Below are 21,464 nucleotides of genomic sequence, written 5' to 3'. Positions count from 1 at the left end.
GTAGAGGGGAGGGAAAGATTACAACTCAAGTTTATCAATTTTATCTTTGTGATATTAAAGACACTCAGGAACTGATTAAATCAAAAGCTCTATGTTTGTTCTTTAAAGGTCACAGTGTAGTTCTTTACTGTCATCCCACTCTCAACCCATGAACTGTTCATCCTAGGTGCTAAAGAAACAGTACAAGGTACCAACCTAATTGTTATAGAACGTAACAGGTCATTTTTCTTAAAGGGCCATTTTTTATACAGAAAAATGGTGATTGTAATAATTTGTTTATATGTATATGTTTTTACAGTTATTTCAAATTAGCTTATACTAAGAATGATATATGACAGTGACTACGATACAAAAGCAGTGTAATTGATTATTTCATAAATACTATAGTGTGAGAGGGCATTCATACACTGACAGCTAGCACTATTTCACACAGCTTTGAAGAAAAAAAAAACCACGTGCCTTTACGTGAATATATTCTTTGTCCAAGACTGCAATGCCTAAGTTCTTATTTGAAAGAAATACTTTTGATACTTTAGGGCAGGATCACCCTCAAGCAGTGTTTGATGTTCCTGTAGTATGCTTGCCTGAAGCCCCACATTAAAATATTTTTCAAATGTCTAGCTTCTTTTAAGATGAAAGTATTAAAGGTGTACTTTATTATCTAGTTCTAGGACATGGAGAATTCCATGAGAACAAACCCTTGGAAATGTACCACTAGAACAGCTCTTCTGGTTTGGACTACATAGTCAAGTATCTGATCACCAGCAGGGATAAACTCGAACAGGCCAGGTACGTACAATACTGTCTCAGCCTCCCAAATATTTTTAATAGGAGCTTCCTGAGCCAAAAATGATTTCCATATATTCAGTAATACTCAATGACTGTCAGTCCCATTAACTTGTATGTTCTCCTTTGGAATTCACTTTTATTTTTAGCATTCACAATATCCTTTAGTAAGAAGTTCCACCATGAGTACTACTTGCCTTTCATGATACTTTTTTGATGTTGAAAAGGCAACGAATGTTTGATCTGCATCATCTGCACAGTAAAGACTCTTTCCATATGCATAACTTTCCATTTGTCATTGAATTTCATCTGCTGTTCTATTTGCCCACTCATTCGGTTACATAACACTTCTGCAGTTCTTTCTAGGTGCCTGTCATCCATACCCATTTCAGTGACATGGCAGTAATCAACTTCCTCTCCTCAGTTCTCACCTCTTCCACTAAATCGCTTATGACTATGCTGAAGATATCACAGGTCCCAGCACAAATCCTTGGAAGATTGCTCTGGTGACCTCATTATATAAGATATACCAGTATCTTTAGGCTTATTCATACAGTCATTCAGTTGCTACTGATTACAAAAGATAGACCTTACCATGTGTCTCTTAGCTGCCTTTGAAAAAAAAGTGACAACATCCTTTAATATATTTCCATTTTTTTCTGCCGCATTACAGTTTCTGGGATATTTATTGTAGGAGCATTGTCCAACTGTTGTCTGGAAATAAAAATAACACAATCACTGCTTGCTTTTAAACATCAGGTAATAAACAGATGACAAGTTTCTGAAAAGCAAGAGCTTAAAAAGAAGGCAACTTTTACTTTCAGAATTCTAAAATATATGGGGCTGAAGATCATCCTAATCTTGTTCACTCTGCTTCACCATAGCTAACATATTTCTACATTTCCCTGTTACACTGAGTTACACAGAATATTTTGGAAGGAAATATAATAAGCTAGAAAGGGTCTTGAGTTTTTTTGTGCTCATTTGAGTCAACTACTGCAGGCATATATAGACATAAGGCATCTGTTGTACCCTATTTTAGCTGATTCTTATGAATGTATTAATGTTATACAAAGGAAGGACTGTGTACTGTATGTTCTGCATAACAATAAGCGTCTATTTTGATATGAAATAATTAAGGGTGATGGACTAGTCTTTAAAGAGTTATCCAACGCAGAAATACTTTGATTTTTTTTTATACACTGTACTCTGCTACTTGCAGGAACAAACTGGCAAACACAAAACACAGATGGATGCCAAAGACCAAGCTCTGCACAGATGGATTCACTGAATTCAATGGCACTCTAATAAGAACCTAAGGTATTAGGTAGGTTTGAAAGAAAGGAATAGAAATTTAATACACAAATTGTAGCTAGTCCTGTTATGCTCTTGGTTTTCTTAGAATTCATACAGATAAAATACTAAATAACCTGTGCTTACCTTGATATCCAAGATGTTAAATAATTTGAAGTCACTGGGTGGAAAAGCATTAGGTATCATTATTTCTAAGCTTATATTTGGAGCCATACTTGGTCCTGCACTGATAACCTTGTGGGGAAGAATGTTATACAATTGAAGATTTAATTCATGGTAGCTATTCAACTAACAAACAGATTTATACAAAATATATGAGCTTTACAGAACTGGGTAGCACCTGCATTGTTATGCTGACATGAAACTGAATTCTGCTAGGAGCTGTAATATTTAAAAAGATGAGTTGCTTGATTTATTCTGCAGGCTTACTGAATACTTCACTTCTCTGAACCAAATGAGTGGTATGTACTTCTGATGACTTCCCTAAGGTCATACAGACTGCCTTCCGGGAAAATGTGCAAAAACAACTAAGAGATTAATGTCTATCTCCTGCTTTTAATCCATTGGAGACAAATCTGATACCTATAGATCCTCTTATAAGTAGCTCCTAGTTTCTTTTGCTTACTCTAACATAATTCCTTTAAAAATGTTTCCTAATGGAAGTAGTGGCAAGTCAGAACTGCGCTACCACTTTCAATTTTGCATGCATATTTCCTTTTCTGACCATTCAGTGGAAGATTTTCCAGGCCAAACAAGTGTCCTAAAACAGATTAACAGCCACTTTGCATCACTAATGCTTAAAAATTGCTTTTTGCCCTTGTACTTCTAAAAACTTATTGACCCTATTGACTATGCAGACTGTTTTTATGTACACTGAAAATCTAAGCATTAATCTTCAAAACGAGGATAATAGGGTTTACAAAGAAAAGCTCTTACATGGAAAGTGAAGTTGATATTCTCCTCCATACATGTAACTGGTGATTCTTTCTCATTTGTTCCATAAACAAACGAAGCTGGTGTTACAAATCTAAAACAGTTCAGAAGTTATTTAATAGATTTGGTATACAGCATTAGCAAAACTTTCTGCTCCATACCATCTCCAGTAAGGTTAATTCTAAGAAAAGAATTACCTGAGTTAAGTAAAGCCTGGAACAGAGTAGAAGGCCTCTATTTTTGTACAGTTTCTTTTAAAAAGGCAGATTAATCAGAAGTTACAAACCAAAAACTAATCTCCATGAACACACCACAACAAATCTAGAATACGGTCCATGGTAAACAAGGCATGGAACGTAACAGTCTAATTTCACATTGAGAAAAGCATCTATGGAGCAGAAGGAGCAACGTTGTGAGAAATGGTTGCTCTTCTCTTCAACATCCAGCTGAGGTATCTCTTGTTTCCTTAGGGGCTTTCAGTTCTATCTTCATCTCCATCTTAAGTTTTCAAAATTAATTTGCATTTTTCAGGACTGTTTGTTCCAGAGGAACAATAAAAGGCATCTAGAGAAAGTTGCTATAGAAGTCTGATATATCTTTGTTTTCTTCCTGAGATATTTAATTGGATAGTCAAGTAAAATACAGCTGCAAAACTCACTGTGTTAGAATTAGTAACTGATGCCATCTGTTACTGGAGTAATTGACAGAATATCTATTTTAGTTCTTAGATTAGCATTCATTTATCATACTCAGTGTGTAAGACCCTATTTATGCACATTTTCAAAATTATTTTGTGGCTTTGTGTGTGTGCGATTAAGTCCTTCAGTGAGGTTTCTCACACATTTTTTTGTAGAAACTGATGTAAACATCCTGCCCAGCTCTTCAGTTTTGAAAAAAACTTTTGTTTAAAGAAAACCAAATGAAATAGTACTGCTATGCTGTTATTAAAGAAATGCCTATTTCTATTTAAAATATTCCAGTTCTCAAAAAATACTAGTCAATTAAGAGACAAATCCAAAGCACCACTGATACTATTGGTCTCATCCCACAATACTGGAAAAAAACCTTAGAAGTGGATGGGGCAGACTCCAGAATAGCTGTGCCATCTCATTCCCAGGATTTTTCAGCTACCCTATGCCTCTGCTTAAAAGCTTTGGGAATTCAGAATAGTAAGAAAACACGTTTTATGGACATACAGGTATCACAATAGCTGACTTACCCATGAGCATTTAATTCAATCTCATACTTCAGAGGTACAGCTAAGGTTAGCTTGTTATCCAGTAACATGTTTCCATCTTCATTTTTGCTATAAAAATGGTGAGAGGAATATTAGTATAAAATGCATTATCGCATGCTATGCATTATTTCTATCAACAAATTCTAAATGTATCTTCCAGCTTATTAAAACAAAACCATTTTATTGATAACAATGTGTTAAAACGCATTAAAATGCATTAAAAGATTTTATACAGGCAGAAACCTAATTTTTAAGTAGGGTGTTTTTTATTTTGTTTTTATTTTGTTTTGTAATTTCCCTTTCTCTACAGATTTTGGAATGGATGCTCTTTCTTGCAGTCTTTCCAGTGTTCTCTATTCTGTTTTCCAAAGCTGGGAGTATTTTTCACTGAGCATTTCTTATTATACATTACCAGCTAGCATTAACGATGATACTGAGGTCGTCATCTGCTCTGGTAAATGAGCTGGCATCCAAGAGGAAACTAAAATCCAGCTGCAGAACCAAAAAAAAAAAAAAAAAGTTTATATTAAATAATAGTGTGGCTTAACACAGTTTTACTCAAAATATTTTATTAAATTCATTTAGAACTTCTTGCTCTTTCTAAAAAAAATCCAGATTAATAAAAAACTAGCTTTCTGCATCTTCCAGTCCTTTTCTATTAGCTTTACACATTTGTTCATAGCCTTAGTCAACTTGTTTAGGATGCCAACCACAATCACATGATACACAATACAAAGAATGTTGTCCCTTAATTAATTCAGAGAGTGTTCATGTAACTAATTTTAAAAGGAGCAGGGAGATTCAGATACCAACACAATAACAGACATCAGTTGGGAATGAGGGAGATTTTGCAAAACTTTTTTTTTTTTGTGAAATCACAGTAACATACGTAGGGTGTTTTAAAGCAGGAACTTCATGCATAGCTTACCTTTGATTTTTGATCGACGTACAAATAGCCAACGCTGCACTCAAGTTTCACTACATGAATTTCTTTGTCTAATACTTCACAATGTATCTGTTTTTCTTCCTAAAATAATGGAAAATTACTAGTGATTAAAATTACTTCTTTCAAATTACACGCACAGACTAAAATTGGTTGTTTTTTGTCTAAAATAGGTGTTTGTTTTTTTTCACTGACATACACAGAATATCTATAATATTCATGACTACTTTAACATATCTTTACATTGACTAATGCATCCCTTTATGTCACGTTCAGTTTGCCCCCGCCCCCCCCCCCCCCCGGCAGCTAAGTTGTTTAAATACATCCTCTGAAAGGTGTGGGTGGTGAGCATTCTACACAGAGCACTATGGGATCATTTATTTTAAAAAGATGCAAAGTGAGAACAATTCGACCTGTGACTTCTTCATAAGACTGTATGTAAAAAAGGTGACATTAAACAAGATCTGTGATCCCTGGAACCACATTTGGAAAGCAATTTTTTCTTTTAGTTTTTACCATTATATCTTGTTACTGATTAAATGGCACCTATTCTGTGGTTTATGTAGCTAAGCATCTAAGAATGTCAAAAGTGGTTTTGTCAGCCATTTAGGGTATGTGAGGGGTTAATTCTCAGTATCTAAGGAAACTCAACAATCCATTATGATATTTAGAAAATGTCTGGCTGAGAAATAAAAATATCAAAGGATTACTCTTTGACAGATTTTCTTGTACTTACCAATTCTAAAACTCGAATGAAATAAAGGCCTTTAGGGACTTGAATGTGGAGGACAGTTTCATATGCATCATCTCCGACGTTGTGCAGAGAAACATTCAACAACAAAGTCTTTGTACTTCCAAGAGCAAGATAGGTCTTATCATGAGGTCTATAAAAATAAACATAATATCAGTGAAAAATTCTCTATACATTATTGTCTATATATTCTCTATATATTATTCTCCTGTTCCTTTAGTTAATGTCATCTGGTTCTGAAAATGCTGAGCTGGAAGTCACTAAGAAAGGTTTTATTCAATCCTCTTAACTGAAGTTATGATAACAGATGATGGTCAACTGAAGCACTGTGACTTTCAAGGCCTGAGGTTATTAATGTGAATGGTGTTATCAAACCTATCGTGCTTCTGGCTTGTACAGGATAGGGCCTTTCCTTTACAGAAGAGAATAGCAATGTGCTACTGCTGCAGTATTTTCAGATATTATTTCAAAATCTGCTCAAATTAATACATCACAGGCCACAAGGAGGGTAAATGATCGTGCCTATCTTGTGATCTATGTAATGTTCTGTAATCATGTTACAAGTCCAGACACCCTATGAGGGTCTAAAAGTAAACTTCAGCTTGACATTAAAGTTTAATTAAGACTTGCAGAAGGGTTGCCTAGAAATAGACATTTATCAGATAATCTGGCTCGAAACCAAAGCATTAGTCACTGAACACCTTTGGGAAGGAAGCTGGCACTTAGACAAGCAACAGAAGGTAAAAGCACTGCATAAGCAGATAGGTTCCAAGACAAAAGCGAATTAAAGAGAAACACAATGTTAACATTTCAGTAGCTTGATTAAATTTAGGTTACGTTTTAAAGTTACTTTACTACTTATATGCTTAGCATTCAGTCCTCTTATACGCATTAAAGCCAAGCTCATAAACAAGACACCATCACAAAGATGCCTCCCAGCTTAACACACAAGTACACAAAAGCACCAGGTGCACATCTGGGACTAAACAAAGCTGAACCAGAGCTTTACCCTGGTAATCATATTTCATTCTTCATTAAAAAATGCATGATGAAGACTAGAAATTTACAGAGCAGGCCAAAATCTGAGCAATTTAAACAAAACATGATAGTGTATACATGAAGACTCATAACTCAGTAAGTACAGCATTACGTTGACACTGCTATTTGATTTCATTCTTTTAAGACTAAAAGTGTTTGCTTTGCTGTTCAAGGATAATGAATGCATTCTGTCTAGACAAAATAAATTAATGCTTCACAGCTAACTAGTTTTTAATCGAGATACCAGGGGCACAATGTAATTTAAGGTGATACTTCACACTTTATCAAGATATTTAGCCTATTTATTTACACTGAAAAGCTGCTACCGATACCTAATGCCAAGCAGGTATGTTATAATCTATTTTCCTTTCTTAGAGCTTTGAAGTAGTTACAAAATTGCATTGCTAACATCACAAATGGAAATGCTGCACAGTCTTTCTTTCTGAAAAGTTTATGGAAAGCCTAAGAAAATGAAAGGGCTTAAGAGTCATGCTGTAGGCTATGCCTTAAAGTAGACAGAAAGATGCTCATCTTATTCTGAAATCTATGAAGATGAAAAAGCTTATGCTCAGGATCACTCAGGTGTGATTAATCAGCATTGTGTGTTTGCTATCATCTTTTGCTGTCATTTTAGGTTGTGCTATGAGATAAACCCAGTATCTCAATTAAAGTAGAATCAACTTTAAATTACACAGGAAAATCCAGGTCTCACATAAAACACCAAACTAGCTGAGATACACAAGAGATACAACTTTTCTGTTTTTGCGCACCAATAGCTCATGTTTCTTGCTTCAAAGTATAATATTGAATAAAGGAAAAGGTTGTGATGATAAAATGTAATTTAAAATCAAATCATTAAAATGTATGCTGAAATGTTGGTACATGGCTTAAAACTTTCTAAATATGATGCCACATGGAAGTATATCTCACAAAACATTGCTTAGTGTAGTAGAGATTCTTCAAGACAATAATAATTTTAATACTTTGAAAGTGCCTTAATGATCTTACAAAATGAAAGAATTTAAACACAATACCTAATTGGAAGGAATGGAAAAAATTGAAACATCCTAAAAGGGATCTCAAAAAATGTTGGGCTGTAAATGAAAAAAAAAATCCCCAAAAAATATTTTTTGAAAAATGCAAGCTAATTCATGTAGGAAAAAGAGTCAAAACCTCGCATAATACTCAACCACCTGGTGTCTCAATCAGCAGTATAAAAATGAAGATGTAATATTTTTTAAGTAAATGAAGAAAAGAAACCACTTAATTATTTATAATTGAAAGGATAAATATAGCAATGTCTTAGTAGAAAACTCAAGTATCTTCTTTGTATAGTGCAAGTATAGTACCTTCATAAAAGCAGCAGAAATGATTGAGTTGTCAAAAATATTGGCAGTTATAAGGTCCACCTATTGAGTGTGCGTTGTACTCCATATCTTAGCACATTTATGTATGAACTACAGAACACAAGTTTATCCTTTTGTCAAGCTGGTAGTACTTTATGAGCTGTGAAGTCTTCTAATTATGCAAGAATGTATGTACAAATATGTACATTTCTTATACATTTCCTGAAACATTTATAATTTACAAACATTCTTCAACTAAACAGGTTTTTCTTCCTCATACATTTCTGGGAGTCTATTGTCTACTTTTGCAAATTCATTTTATATTCAAAAGGTTAAGGAACAATTTAAATAAAATCTTACTGAACTTCTTTCTGCAAATGAAAGCCAGACCATACTTACTTTGGAAAAGCCACTTTTCCAGAAACTCTCAAGTCAGCAGAACAATTCTCTTGGGAGCAAAATCTTGCAAAAACAAACTATAAAAGACCAAAGGGAAAAAAAAAAAAAAAAAGCACTTTAGTATACTATGCATATTATAAAACGAACATATCACCTTGTTACCAAGTGTCTGGAATTGGCTAGTAACTAATAGCCCTAGGAACAATTGGTTTCAATCGTTTGCAGACACAGTCTGAGAAAAACCACAGAGAGGCCCTCCATGCTGGAGCTTAATCTGTCAGAGTTGTGGGTGTATGTTCAGCTGATTTTAAAAAGAGTACAAAAAAAGGGCAGAGCATTTTAGAGGATCCAGAACTGAGGCCCCTGTAGTCTCAATACAATATGACAATAAAATATGACAGAGTAACTTTTGGAAGAGAGTTCTATTACACAAATTTTACTTAGTAGGTATCGTGAGATACCATGTGTATATGCCTTGGTTATCAGTATGCCATAGAGCACATTTATATCACTTGTCACTATATCCAGCAACGGTCTCTCTCTAACTCTGTGGTTCCTAAAACAAAACTCTGGAAGAATGTGAAAAGTAAAACACTGACGTTTAAAAGGAGCTTTCAGGTACTCAGAGTTCTGACAGTCAGCTGTATCTGAATTACATAAAGCTTACTGTTTGTGAAAAGTTGTAATATTTTTATGAACATTTGGTAGTTAATAACTCAAACTACCCTCGTTATTTCTTAAGTCAATTATCTCTTAATTTTTCTTTTATTAAAAATGGTAAATTTCATATTCATTTAAGGATACAGAATACATCATTTTTCCCCCCGACTTTCTATTTGAGAATTGGGAATACCTTCACAGAATGAATATTTCAGCAACACTGTTGAAACAGTTCAAGATTAATAGCAACATGATAGTGTGTATTTAACATAGAATTCCTTTTTATCTTGGAAAGTAACTAATGTAGTCAAAAAAGAATGAATATTTCTACAAGTGAAGTTCATACTGAAATTTGATATTGTTCTGAGGTATATTACCAGTTCTACAAACAACTAATTTTAGTGAAAATTTACTCACGTTTTTAGCATGCTGGTTTACTAAGATCAAAAGATTAGGTGCTGTTCTAGAAAATGCATTCCTTCATAAGCTATTGTTGTGTGAAGCTTTTTTTTAACTAAAGATTAAAATGTGAATATTTACTTACTACATTTGAAAGAAGAAATCATACACTAACCTTGCTTTTTATAACATCTTTTTCTTTCCTCCTTTGAAGAACTGGTTGAAGTTGAGAAAATTCTTGAGCATTTCTTTTCTGTAGAATATGTTGCCCCAGATGATAACTTGCTTCAACATGTATAGGAGTCAAGATATCCCTTACATCTTTCTATGAAAATTGGAAACCTAATGAGTTAATCATATAAGACAAGACATGTATGCATAGGTCTTAAAAATTATGAGGAGCCCTAGAACTAAGTTAAACAGGGACTTTTTTTTAATATATAAAATAATTTCCTATGCCATATGGTTCATATATTTTTCCAGACATCTTTGTCACTGAAAGAGGTAATCAGAAATGCAGAAAACCATAATACATTTAATAACAGCATCAGGAATTTCATAACAGATTATTTTTAATAAAAGTCTGATTGAATAGTGATCTATATTACTTCCATCCACTATACTGCCCTAACATGCCTATGAAATGTTGTACTGCCCAATTACAAAAATAGCCAAAAGTAGGCTAAAAGGGTAAAAAGTTGAACAGTGGGATAATTCCAAACAGAAACAATGGGTATTTCTATATCAAATTAAAAGGAGTTCTCCCACAGTACTACTAAATCTTTCCATGATGGCATTTTATTCTTCTTCCTTTGTGTACTTCCAATTCTGTATTGATTAAACTCAATAAATGACCATTTTGATATGAAACCTTGACTTGTGTTGGAGCTCAAAGCCCAAACTCTGTTTGTGAAAGCTGAACAGCTCGAAGCACTGCGCAGTAACAATAACAAACCTGACTGAATTATTCCCTGAGTATGTACGATAGACACTGATTGTCCCTCCACATGGCCACTATTTTAATTCTTATCTGCAAGCTTGCTTTGACCAAATCACGTGTAATGTAATTCATAATTTTCCACAAGGTCTTCTCTGTATCTGCTTTATATTATTTTCACTATATTAATTAGCTATTAATTACTCTTTACTTAAAATACATAAAATGTACATGCTTTTTTTGTAAGGACTGTACTCGACATTTACACTTAGCTTTAGGAGTTTCATACAAGCTTTCATACAGAAACCTTGGGTTGAAGATGATGTTTATACTGCTGTTAATTAACAATTACAAAGCAAATCGAGCTATATGGAAGAAAAAATATTAATGATAGACTATAGGAGGTGATGAGCCAAATCATATCTTTCCTCCTACACAAATGCATGCTGATGCTGGTATGGCAATCTGTACAAGGTCAGCTGTCAGTCAGACCTCTCTTAGCTTACACAACTCTTGTAAGGAAGTGGGCAATTTGCCATTGCTCCTTTAAGTAACATTCACTTAGGTGCAACTACCAATTGAGATGTATCTGGGTAATTTTCCAGGAGGTAACACAGGCTTTCCATTTTAACCCAAAGCATTATCTTGAAGAATTGGCTTCTAATGATGTCATAAGCAAAACAGAAGTAAAAGAAAGGAAGAAAATACATGGCAGACTTCTTCCCTGCAGTTTCTTTGTAGCTGTAGAAGATTACATCTATTTCCCAGCCTCTGCTCAGGATCAGCTGCACCAATCATCCTAATAGATGTTTGTTCTAAAAGGTCACAGAATTGCTACTTGAAGATTTTTAAAAAAGGGACAGGCAACCTAATGCATTGTTTTCTTACCCCGTTTTCTACTTCATATTCCCTGTCGTTAGTATTTCTTTAAAGAATTCTTTTCCTCCTTAGATAATGCCTTACAGGAGATAAATCTACTTTTTTTTTTTTTCTGAGTTTAATAAAAGGTGATTCTTCTCTGTCCACTAGTTTTTGTTTGATTGTGTTTTAGGACTTCAAGTTCTTCTCGTTTATTCTCCAAATTTTTGCTGGAGTAGGTGGGTTTCTAAGATGTTTGATATATTAAATCACTTTATTCTTTCTTGTTCAGTAAATGGTCTTATTATCTTTGTCCGGACAGCAGCTATTTTTACTTTCAAGACAGGTCCTTCATTCATCCTTTAGAGGGATACAACAAGCATTAATACTGCATTTCACTTGCTCTAGGTGACTGACTACATTTTTACTAACTTATTTCCTAGTCAGAACCATCCTTAATTTTCAAAGGATGGCTGCTGTTGGATCAAACTCTACTTCTGGGAAACCAACAGCTGACTTCCTGATGCAGAGTGGCTGGCATCATCTCTACTACTGATGTTGGTACAGGTCTCCCTGCCTGGCCGACAACTCACAGGTCTCCAACAACCTGCTGCTGAACACCCGCTTGTGGTGGCAGCGCTGCTACCTCTGTGCCATCTCCTGCAAAGCAATTCTACCACAAAGTTGTTGTGGAAAAAAATTCCACAACAAAGTTGTTTCTGTACCTTCACAGACAGAGAATGGAAACCACATTCACTACTTATCTGGTACAGGATTAAGCCTCAGTCTATGATGTCATCCATAAAAAAGTGAAAAAAAAAAAGTCAAAAAGTGCTGATGTCCTACTTTATCACTGTCATTATTATTGTTATGCACATTTTCTCTGACAGAAGAGATGGTAGGCCCACTGACTTCCCCAGAGAAAGCTAAATTAGCATCAGAACTACAAGGTATTAATTGTAGAAGTTATGAACACAAATATTTTACTTCAGAAATTATGTCATGCAACTGTAAACAAAACAAGTTATTTTGCAGCAGGTGTGCTTTCAAAGAAGAACAACGGATTTACAGAGCAATACATATCAAAAATTACATTACCCTCATAAATGCTGGATGATCTTTGCAGGCAATGTTCTTGCTGTTAATCTTTATATTTCCAGAGGTTGTGTCAGATGTTCCATTGACAGAAAAGTAAAATCTTGCTGGCGTATCCATTTTTCTATTCACATCAACACTAAGATTATAAAACAATACTGCAAAATAAAAACCAAGGAAAATGAGTTATAAAAAGTATAATCATTTTCATGAATTTATGATAGAAATCCTGTCTTTTGACTCATTCCCTTAATTACATTTCATAGTATCTGTCTCAAAATGCTCCACTTAAAAAGTCTCTGAGATAAGTCCATAGCTGAAAAGCTTCTAAACCTCTGAAAATAGACTGCACAGCGACTGATCTCTGATACATGCTTTTACATCAGTGATACTTTAGTCAAGTTACAGTTTTCTACCGGAATCTGCTTACAGAAAATTTGCTTCAGTTCCTCATAGGTCTGACATTAAATTTCAACAAACAATTAAGTCACCAGACACTGACAAATATTGCTTAACTTCAGTGTTGGTTTTTTTTTTAATTTTATTATTTTTTATTTAAGTTGGAAAGCATGAACTGTTATGATAACAAACTGCAAAAACATTTGAAAGCATTACCAATCTATTACTTTCCTTCCTCATTTCTGCCAAAAGTTAGAATACCTAGAATTTCCTCTACTCTCTTCTATCTAAGTTGACAAGTCTTACATCCAAATTCAGCAAGGGTAGTCCAATTTGACTGCTGATCTTTCATATTTGAAATGAATTTCAAAAGATCTGAACTTGGTACGTTACAATCTCCCATTTACATGTGTTCTCTGTAATGTGTTCCTAAAGGACAACATATATTCACATAGAGAATATTTAAGCAATTTAATTTCATAATATAGTCAGTAAATTATTTTGAATACATTCACCATGAATATATTTTTAATATACCATATATATAATTCACCGTGAATTATTTTTAATATATTCCCTCCCATAGATATTCCTTCAAGCGAAGTAAGTTTTTTGCCAAAAGCAAAATATTCATTATGTACAAGATAGCTACAAGATGTATTTTTCAGTAATTTTTATGGGACTCCCTCTTTTTCACATAATGGTACAGTGTTTATATATGATACAATCAGGTACTTGAGCAGCTTTATAAAAGAAACATCTTTTTTATTGTGAAGTGGAAGACTGCAGGCTAAAGCAGTCTTGGTCTAGGAGGATTGCTTTTAGAAGACATCTGAATATCATGCTGAATAATCTGTTTGATTCTACATTAAGAAAAGACATTCATCCATCATTAATTCCCTCTCTATTTGCAAAGCAACGGCTCAGACATATTTGCATGTGGAAAGTTCAGACAAACTTGACAGACGCTCCTGTGCAAAACTGAATATAATCTTTGGGGGAAATAAAGAAAAAAAAAAAGTGTTCACAGAGTAAGTGCACTGTATTTTTTGTGATCCCTTGTGACATACAATCTCATTAAAAATGTATTAAAATTATATATCAAGTTATTATGATGCTATGAAAGCATCATAATATGAAAGCACCATCTGAAGCTATGAGTGAATTTAATCATGCTACTATTATATAAACTAATTCAGGTACTGGAAATAGCACATCTACAAGGGTGCCATCCTAACCACAATGCCTCTTAACCTTTTTAACATCACTACCTTTTGCATGACATGTAACTCAATTAGTCATAGCTGAGATGTGCATTTAATCTAAATTAAATAGAAGTGTAATGGCTCAGTGTTGCAGGAGCTAAAAAAAAAAAAAAGATAGCCATATTTTTTAATTTTTCATTTTATACTGAACTCAATTTCATTTTAGTGAACTCAATTACTTGTTAAACACTAATAGCTTTATTTTGGAAATGTGTGCATTTCAAATGAATACATATATTGGAAGTAGCTTACCAATATAATCAGGTACCTCTCGTCCTGTATAGGTAAAGCATATCTTCAAATTCATACAGATGGCAGGCTGGTCATTTTCCATGCAGTTTAAATTAGTTCGATTTATTGAATTAGGATGTTTTAAAGAAGCTTCAACAATTATTACTGGTTTTGTTCTAAGAATATAAAAGAGTCAGTGTTCACAAAGTGATTCAGAAATAACTTATGGAGTCTCTAACAATCTATTTTTATATTAGTATTATCATTTTTAGGCTATCTGCATTTTTAAGAATCCAGGTAGTTGCATGCAATGTTTTTGTTGCCTCAAAAAATTTCAGAAGGGTATTTTCTTTTTCTTCAAGGTATTTACTTAAATGTTTCAGGTGTAGAGCATTCTGAAACCAAATGAATGAAAGCTTAAGACACCCAAGAAGATTATCATGAGGTTAAAATACACAATTATTTTCTTTTTTTTAAATTGCATCTTAAAAAGGACAGTTAAACTGGATGGTCTTTAAAAGTACTGAAGTGTAGCAACCTCACCTTAGCACCACAGCAGAATCAGACAGAAATGCACCAACTGCTACATCTGTATGAAAAAAGGAGATCAATAAGCATAATTTGTCAACAGGAATTACTTCAGGTACAAGCATTTTGCAGCATATTCACCTTTTGGCATCATTAAAACACTACATGCCCTTTATTTGTTAAAAGGCATATGTTAATATTCATAGGTGCGCTTCTCCATACAGAAGATGATTCCTCAAATTCTTGTCCCCTGTCCATTAATACCACACACTAATTTGCTAGATTTGCAGATATTAGTAATGTGATGATCTGATTTCTATTCCAAGCTTAAGCAGAGGACACTGAAATACAATTCAGCTAAACGGGAGGTACGGGCATTCTTTTAAACCTAAATATTCGATTTTGCTCTGCTATGCACACAAATGTATGCGTATATAAAAAACAATTATATGTATTACATGTATCACATTATACATAGAGACAGGAAGAAATAGAAAAAATGTTTTATTCCAAATTAACTGAAAACTACTAATCCAGTAAGGAAAGAAAATGTACACCTCAAATGAGGTAGCAAAAGTAAATCTGTCAGATAAGTCTCAGTGGTATAATGGTCAGAGGATGCGACTTCCTAAACAGTAAAGAGCAGGTGACCCAAGAGCAGACTACCTGTACACTACCTCTTAACCCAGCCTAATGGGTTCAACCCAGATGAGATTTCTGTGGACACAGCCAGAGCCTACAGCATGCAGTTAATGGTAACGTTATGCTTTAACACAAGTATGATCTGACATAATCCTTATCTGTACAACAGCAAAACATTTTGACAGTATGTATAAAGCAATGAGTATGTATTTAGAACCACCTAAGCCACTTTACAACAAATTAGCACTTCTGTGCGATGCCCACAAGAACTCCACAAGAGTCTTAATCCACTGTCACGAGCCATGAGTCAGGTTAACATACCATTCACACAGACCAACAGGGCTGCTGAGCTCACTGACTCCTGGCAAGATACAGACTTACATGAAGACCAGTGAGATTTTTAGCTTAGCACACTAGTCTGGACAGCAAGTGTGCTTCAAGTGCCCAAATTAGCTCACTGTGACATTAGCAAATGAGATGGCCACCACAAAAAAATGAAAAGTAAATTTTTCTTCCGCTTCAGCACTATAATCATGCTATTACATCTTTCTGAGTCCTTCAGTAATAGGTAGATGACTAAAAAAATGCTCGCCCTGAGCTTTACCTTGTTTTCCTTCCCAAACTGCAAGATGTGGCACACCATCTTAATAACAGATTTTATTCCATGAAGAGTAATAAGTAGTACCGTGACATTGTTCCCTATGAATTTATACTCTTCTAAAAATTAAAAATAATCACAATTGTTTAATTCACCTTGATAACCATTGTTATCTGCATCAATGCCGCTTGCTATGGATTGTCCAAACATACTTAAAGAATTACTGACTTGATGTCCTTCTATTCTCTATAGAGGAAAAAGAAGATAAAATTATTCCTGGAAAGTTAATCTTTCAGCTACAACATCCAATGAAAAATGCTAGTGTAACCGTCCTGCTTCTGCAGGCAATCACATGCCTACCCGTGAAAGCATACCTCTGAAAGTAATATTCCTCCATAACTTTAAACGCTATATCCCAGAAGCCCTGTCTGAGGCCTCTAAAACATTTTATTTTTCTATTAAAGGTATATTATGACTGAAATCATAGGCTGTGTAAAAATTTCTGAAGTCTTTTAACATTCAGACCATCAGACTTTAAATTAAGGGAAAACCCTCTTGAATCTAAACTTAAGGTTTTTCTGAATTGATTGTTTTCCACTGAAAATGCATACCTGTGAATATGTCGGAGTTATTCCATCTTCCCTACCATTGTATATATAAATAACTCCTTTTAGATTATCTTCTTGTGGAGCCCCAATTGCTACATCTGTGGAAAAAAAACAATTTAACAATAAACAGTTGAACAAAGTGCAGTTAAAGAAATCCAAATCACAATGCACACCATACCAGACCAAACTCATTTGACTGAATTCAAAAGCAAGTGCTAAATATTAAGGAAATCAGAAACGATATACATCAACTAAATAATCTGACTGCCTGGAGTACTGTTGCTAGAGAGTAAGTGCTAACTGATTTCGTGCCACTAAATTTGTGCAAAAACTCTGTTCCTGTAAATTCTGAATATGATCCTTAAGAGGCTATCATGGAGAGTAGCTAAAACAACTATGGTCTTGAAAAACAATTGCCTCTTATTCTTGAAAGTGTGATGATTTTCCTGCACTCTGCTATTCCCAAATGGACTAAACACTGAAGCCCTAGAAGTGCTCTTATTACATTAACTAAAATAAACCATTTATTTTTTTCTGAAATGTCCTTAACAGCTGATAACAGGCTTGAATGGGCATTTAACATGGAAATGAAGGTGGTCCGTTTGTACAAAGGAGTATATTTTATGCCCAGATGATTTAATACCTGCAGAGTGTGTCAACATACAAATATGCAAAAAAGTGCTCATAATAGTCCTTGTGAAAACTTCACCAAAAAGCCTCAGTTTTCAAATAGCCATAGTATATTCACCAGAAAGCAGGGGGAAATGCATTATAACATCTTAAAATTCACCCATATGAATCAGTAATTGTGAAGTTTCATTTACAAATAAAACAGAACTATCTGCAAATAAGAAATACTCCATACGGAGCACCAAACCAAAATCACGAGAAAAACAAAACTCTGATGATTTGGTTTAGCTGAACAGCTCTCTGATTGAATCCACATTGATTGAATCCGTAACTTGGGTGACTAAAACACACAAAATATGTCTCCCCACTGGTAAGATGAAAATAGGACAGCCAAGTTGTGCTGTCTAATTAAAGCTAAACATATGTTCTTGGGGGTGGTCAGATTCTACACCAACATGCATGCCATTATCTTCATAGGGCTGATACAAAAGGCTTACGTCACTGAAGCTCTGCTGTGCTTTTCTATTACTTACTATAGACAAATGGTTTCTAGCACCCAATTTCTCTTTATGTTTTGCTTCCAGCTGTTTTTCTTACATGAAAATTTATTTTCCTACTGCCACTCTCAATATTGCTTCCACTTATTCTTTTCAACGTTTAGCTTTCTTCAAAAGCTAATCCACTTGCTTCGACTCCCCCTGCAGTTTTACGATGCCCCTTTTACATTATATTCTCTCATACATCTACTTTGTTATATGCTGCTATTAATTTGATTTTACTTCTCTGTTCCCCAGTCATACTGTTGGCTACTATTTTCCTTTGCAGTTTGCAAATATTTGGGGGGCAAAGCCCAAAACTTGTGTGTAAAACTGTGAAGATACTGTAAAACAGGAGATAGGGAATCTAGCAAGAGATAAAGAAACAGTTACTAAAGGAGAAAAGGGACTTGTTTAGAGAAAATGAGACAAGATAAGAAGAGAACGGCTGTTACAAGCTTTACAGGTTCCGGAACAGGATCAAGAACACAAGACAAAGTGAAGAGTAAAAGGAGAACCCTGGATGATAACTGAAAATAAAAAGGGTTATTCAGAAACGTGAAGAAAGACATGGACTTGGCAAAGACACAGCCCTGTAAAAGCTGACAGTTTTTGCACACAGGATGATAGCTCCCTGCATACAGTCCTATTTTTGATGGAAAAACTGAAACCATTTATGAATTTCTGAACAGTAGACAATGCCTATTGTATTTTTATCTTGTCCCTACACAGCCTATTGGTGCCTGCACCTCTGCTGGAGGGGAGTACATGCTGCATTTCCAAACAGGAATACTGACCGTTTCCTATTTGTGTGAAACCATGACAAAATGGATAAAAACATTGGGCCTGATCCTGGATTAGGGATTCTGCTAGTACCCAAAGTTGTAGAATAAATTATCACCTTTACTAAATCGACAAAAGCTAATCTGTTGGTATTACACATCAACGACTGTTACCCAGCTGTATTTCAAGTCAGTGGCCTAGAAAAGAAAGGTCAAGTCAGCAATTCAAAGTCTTTTCAGCTTTCCATAATCCTCCTGTTTACAGTTACAGTCCACATCTCAGCAAGAATTAAAACCAAGTTTTTAACTTTTTATATTTACCTTCAAAACCATCATTATCAATGTCTCCTAGATTGGCTATGGACTCCCCAAACCTGGATGCATATGAATCACTCCCACTGAGCTCTATGTCCAGTTCTACCATCTTTGCCTCCTGAAGGAAAACAGAGTCAACGGCAAATTAACAGAGGCTCTTCCAGGTGACCTGCAACGCTGCTCAAAATGTTAAAACTGTCTTGGATGCTAGCGTGTAATCCTAATCAACTCTGTAGTGAAGAATTCAGCATTATATCAAAGATTTCTAACAATATTTAACATAAGAATGAGAAAGAATAAGAAAATTGTTCTTTGAGAATGAGAATAGCAACATGTTCCCATAGCAAACACTTATAAACAGCAGCAGGCTTATATCAGAGTACAGGGGCTTACTGCTCTGAGAAACCTGTGAGCATTGAGGTTCATTGAGCTAGCCTTTGCAGCTGTGCTACACAGTCCTGCTGAGATTGTCATTGTGGTTCTAAAGTTATTTTTGCTATATTCTGAAATCCTGTGTAAGAGAGAAGAAATCTTTTAGCTTGTTACACTATAATAACTGTGTTATTATGATTTTATTTATTTTTTATGTTTTTAAGAGGAAATACTTACAGAACCTGAATTGATATAGACATAAACTCTTCCTTCTTCTCTGATGGTACTTAGCATTGGAGCACCAACTAACAAGTCTGAGAGGCCATCTGCATTCAGGTCCACAGCACAAACTGCAGCTCCAAAGTAAGAACCAAGCTGTGTGCAAACAAGAAATCCTGTTATTTCAGACTTAGGGGAAGACATGCTAGAAGTTCTAAGGTGCAGAAAAGTAGCATGAAAGACTTACTTTTTTACCCCTTAGTTCAAATAGAATATTTAGGTCCTTCTCAATGCTAAAAATGTATGCCTAAAATGGAAAGAAAACAAAAGCTTCCTTCAGCAAACAGTAATATGAAATAGTCCTGTGCTTTCTCTACAGCATGTGCTAGAGAATCAGCTATGCAACACACAGTATCACAGGGTACCACTACTTGCTTTTCCCATCTGTACCTTTCTTTAACACTGTAGTTCACAGCAGTGTTATCTAGACTATCTTCCCTCCTTCCTTCCTTTGACTTTTCTCCCTGGGAGAAATCACATTACCTGACACTTGCCTTTATTATGCTAATTTAAATTGAAAAAACATGTGTGGGTATGTGGAAGAATGTTGAACAAACCAATACTGTAAACAATCTCTTACTTTACCAGTCTGCTCCTGTTGGGGAGCCCCTCCAATTACTTCTGTACTGTCTGATGTCAGAAAATGTCCAGCTCCAACAGAGTATCCTGTAAATTACAAATGCACTATTCAATACTGTCAATACCATACAAAGAAAAAAATGGGAACATGACGTATAAAAGCTGTCAACACCACAAATTATTGCAAGTCTGACATTCAGAACTCATGCAAGTTAGCAATGAAAACAGAAAGGAACGTTTTTAAATATAAGCAAAAGGTCAATACAAACAGTAAGTTCCAGCAAGCAGAAACAAGTGTCAGAAACACTTATTTCTTCCCAGGATCTCAATTATCTGCCATACTTTAAAAGTCTGCAAAATATCTTCTCTTAAGGCATATTCTCCAATTGTTCATTGATTATTCATACTGCGGTACAAATAAAAACTGTCACGTGTCCATACAGTGCAATATGGAAGCACTTTATTCAATTCTCACTCAACTATTCATATAACTGGACTGCAAAGAAATGAAACGGGGGGTACTTATATGTGTGCACATATATATACATGTGTATGTGTATATGTATATATATATATACACACAAACACACAGCTTATTGTCTTTATTCACATATTAATATGTCAGCAGCAAAGTCTGATTATGTAATAAGAAAACACTGCATCAGCTTTTGTAACTGGATCCACATAACAAAGTATTTGTCTGTGTGGAGACAGCTCTCGACAACCGGGACCATATTTTGGTTCAGTCGTCCAGCCACAGAATTGCAAACTGAAGGCTGACGCCTTAATCTGTAGCCACACCAGTCATTGTTACTCTTTCCAAAATGCGTTAGGGCTAATTTGAAACAGAGAAGACAGTTAACATATTCTGCTGCTCTTGCATTTACTGAATTTCTGTTGATTTTCACAGCACACAGAGAAAATGGAAAAATCATATCGGATCAGATAAGAACGTGCCTTAAATCCTTCATCTGTGAAGACAGCTGTCTAGAATTCAAGCTCTC

The 21,464-nt window shown here is 34.8% G+C and overlaps 1 protein-coding gene and 1 long non-coding RNA gene across 3 annotated transcripts in view; one reads left to right on the top strand and one right to left on the bottom strand.

Annotated features, from left to right (window-relative positions):
* The window catches only part of ITGA4 (integrin subunit alpha 4), a 37,879-nt gene that overhangs the window by 4,052 nt on the left and 12,363 nt on the right, over positions 1-21,464 (bottom strand). For both annotated transcript variants that reach the window (XM_083842803.1, XM_083842804.1), the window contains 18 exons: positions 20,462-20,547; positions 20,069-20,128; positions 19,840-19,977; positions 19,237-19,348; positions 16,971-17,065; positions 16,515-16,605; positions 15,135-15,180; positions 14,613-14,767; positions 12,700-12,854; positions 9,982-10,131; positions 8,748-8,824; positions 5,950-6,097; positions 5,199-5,297; positions 4,683-4,762; positions 4,253-4,339; positions 3,037-3,127; positions 2,227-2,334; positions 1,381-1,500 (listed from right to left, as the gene is read on the bottom strand). In XM_083842803.1, the coding sequence (XP_083698929.1) occupies positions 1,381-1,500; positions 2,227-2,334; positions 3,037-3,127; positions 4,253-4,339; positions 4,683-4,762; positions 5,199-5,297; positions 5,950-6,097; positions 8,748-8,824; positions 9,982-10,131; positions 12,700-12,854; positions 14,613-14,767; positions 15,135-15,180; positions 16,515-16,605; positions 16,971-17,065; positions 19,237-19,348; positions 19,840-19,977; positions 20,069-20,128; positions 20,462-20,547 (1,898 nt within the window). The remainder of the gene's footprint in view (positions 1-1,380; positions 1,501-2,226; positions 2,335-3,036; positions 3,128-4,252; positions 4,340-4,682; positions 4,763-5,198; positions 5,298-5,949; positions 6,098-8,747; positions 8,825-9,981; positions 10,132-12,699; positions 12,855-14,612; positions 14,768-15,134; positions 15,181-16,514; positions 16,606-16,970; positions 17,066-19,236; positions 19,349-19,839; positions 19,978-20,068; positions 20,129-20,461; positions 20,548-21,464) is intronic.
* LOC310902019 lies at positions 6-14,130 on the top strand. Its single transcript, XR_014586410.1, has 2 exons — positions 6-789; positions 2,009-14,130. It is a non-coding gene; the product is annotated as an uncharacterized lncRNA (long non-coding RNA).

The sequence above is a fragment of the Anser anser genome, assembly GCF_964211835.1.
Source record: "Anser anser genome assembly, chromosome: 6".
NCBI classification, from domain to species: Eukaryota; Metazoa; Chordata; class Aves; order Anseriformes; family Anatidae; genus Anser; species Anser anser.
The sequence above is the reverse complement of the archived record's forward strand: the minus strand, read 5'-3'. Positions and strand labels throughout refer to the sequence as shown.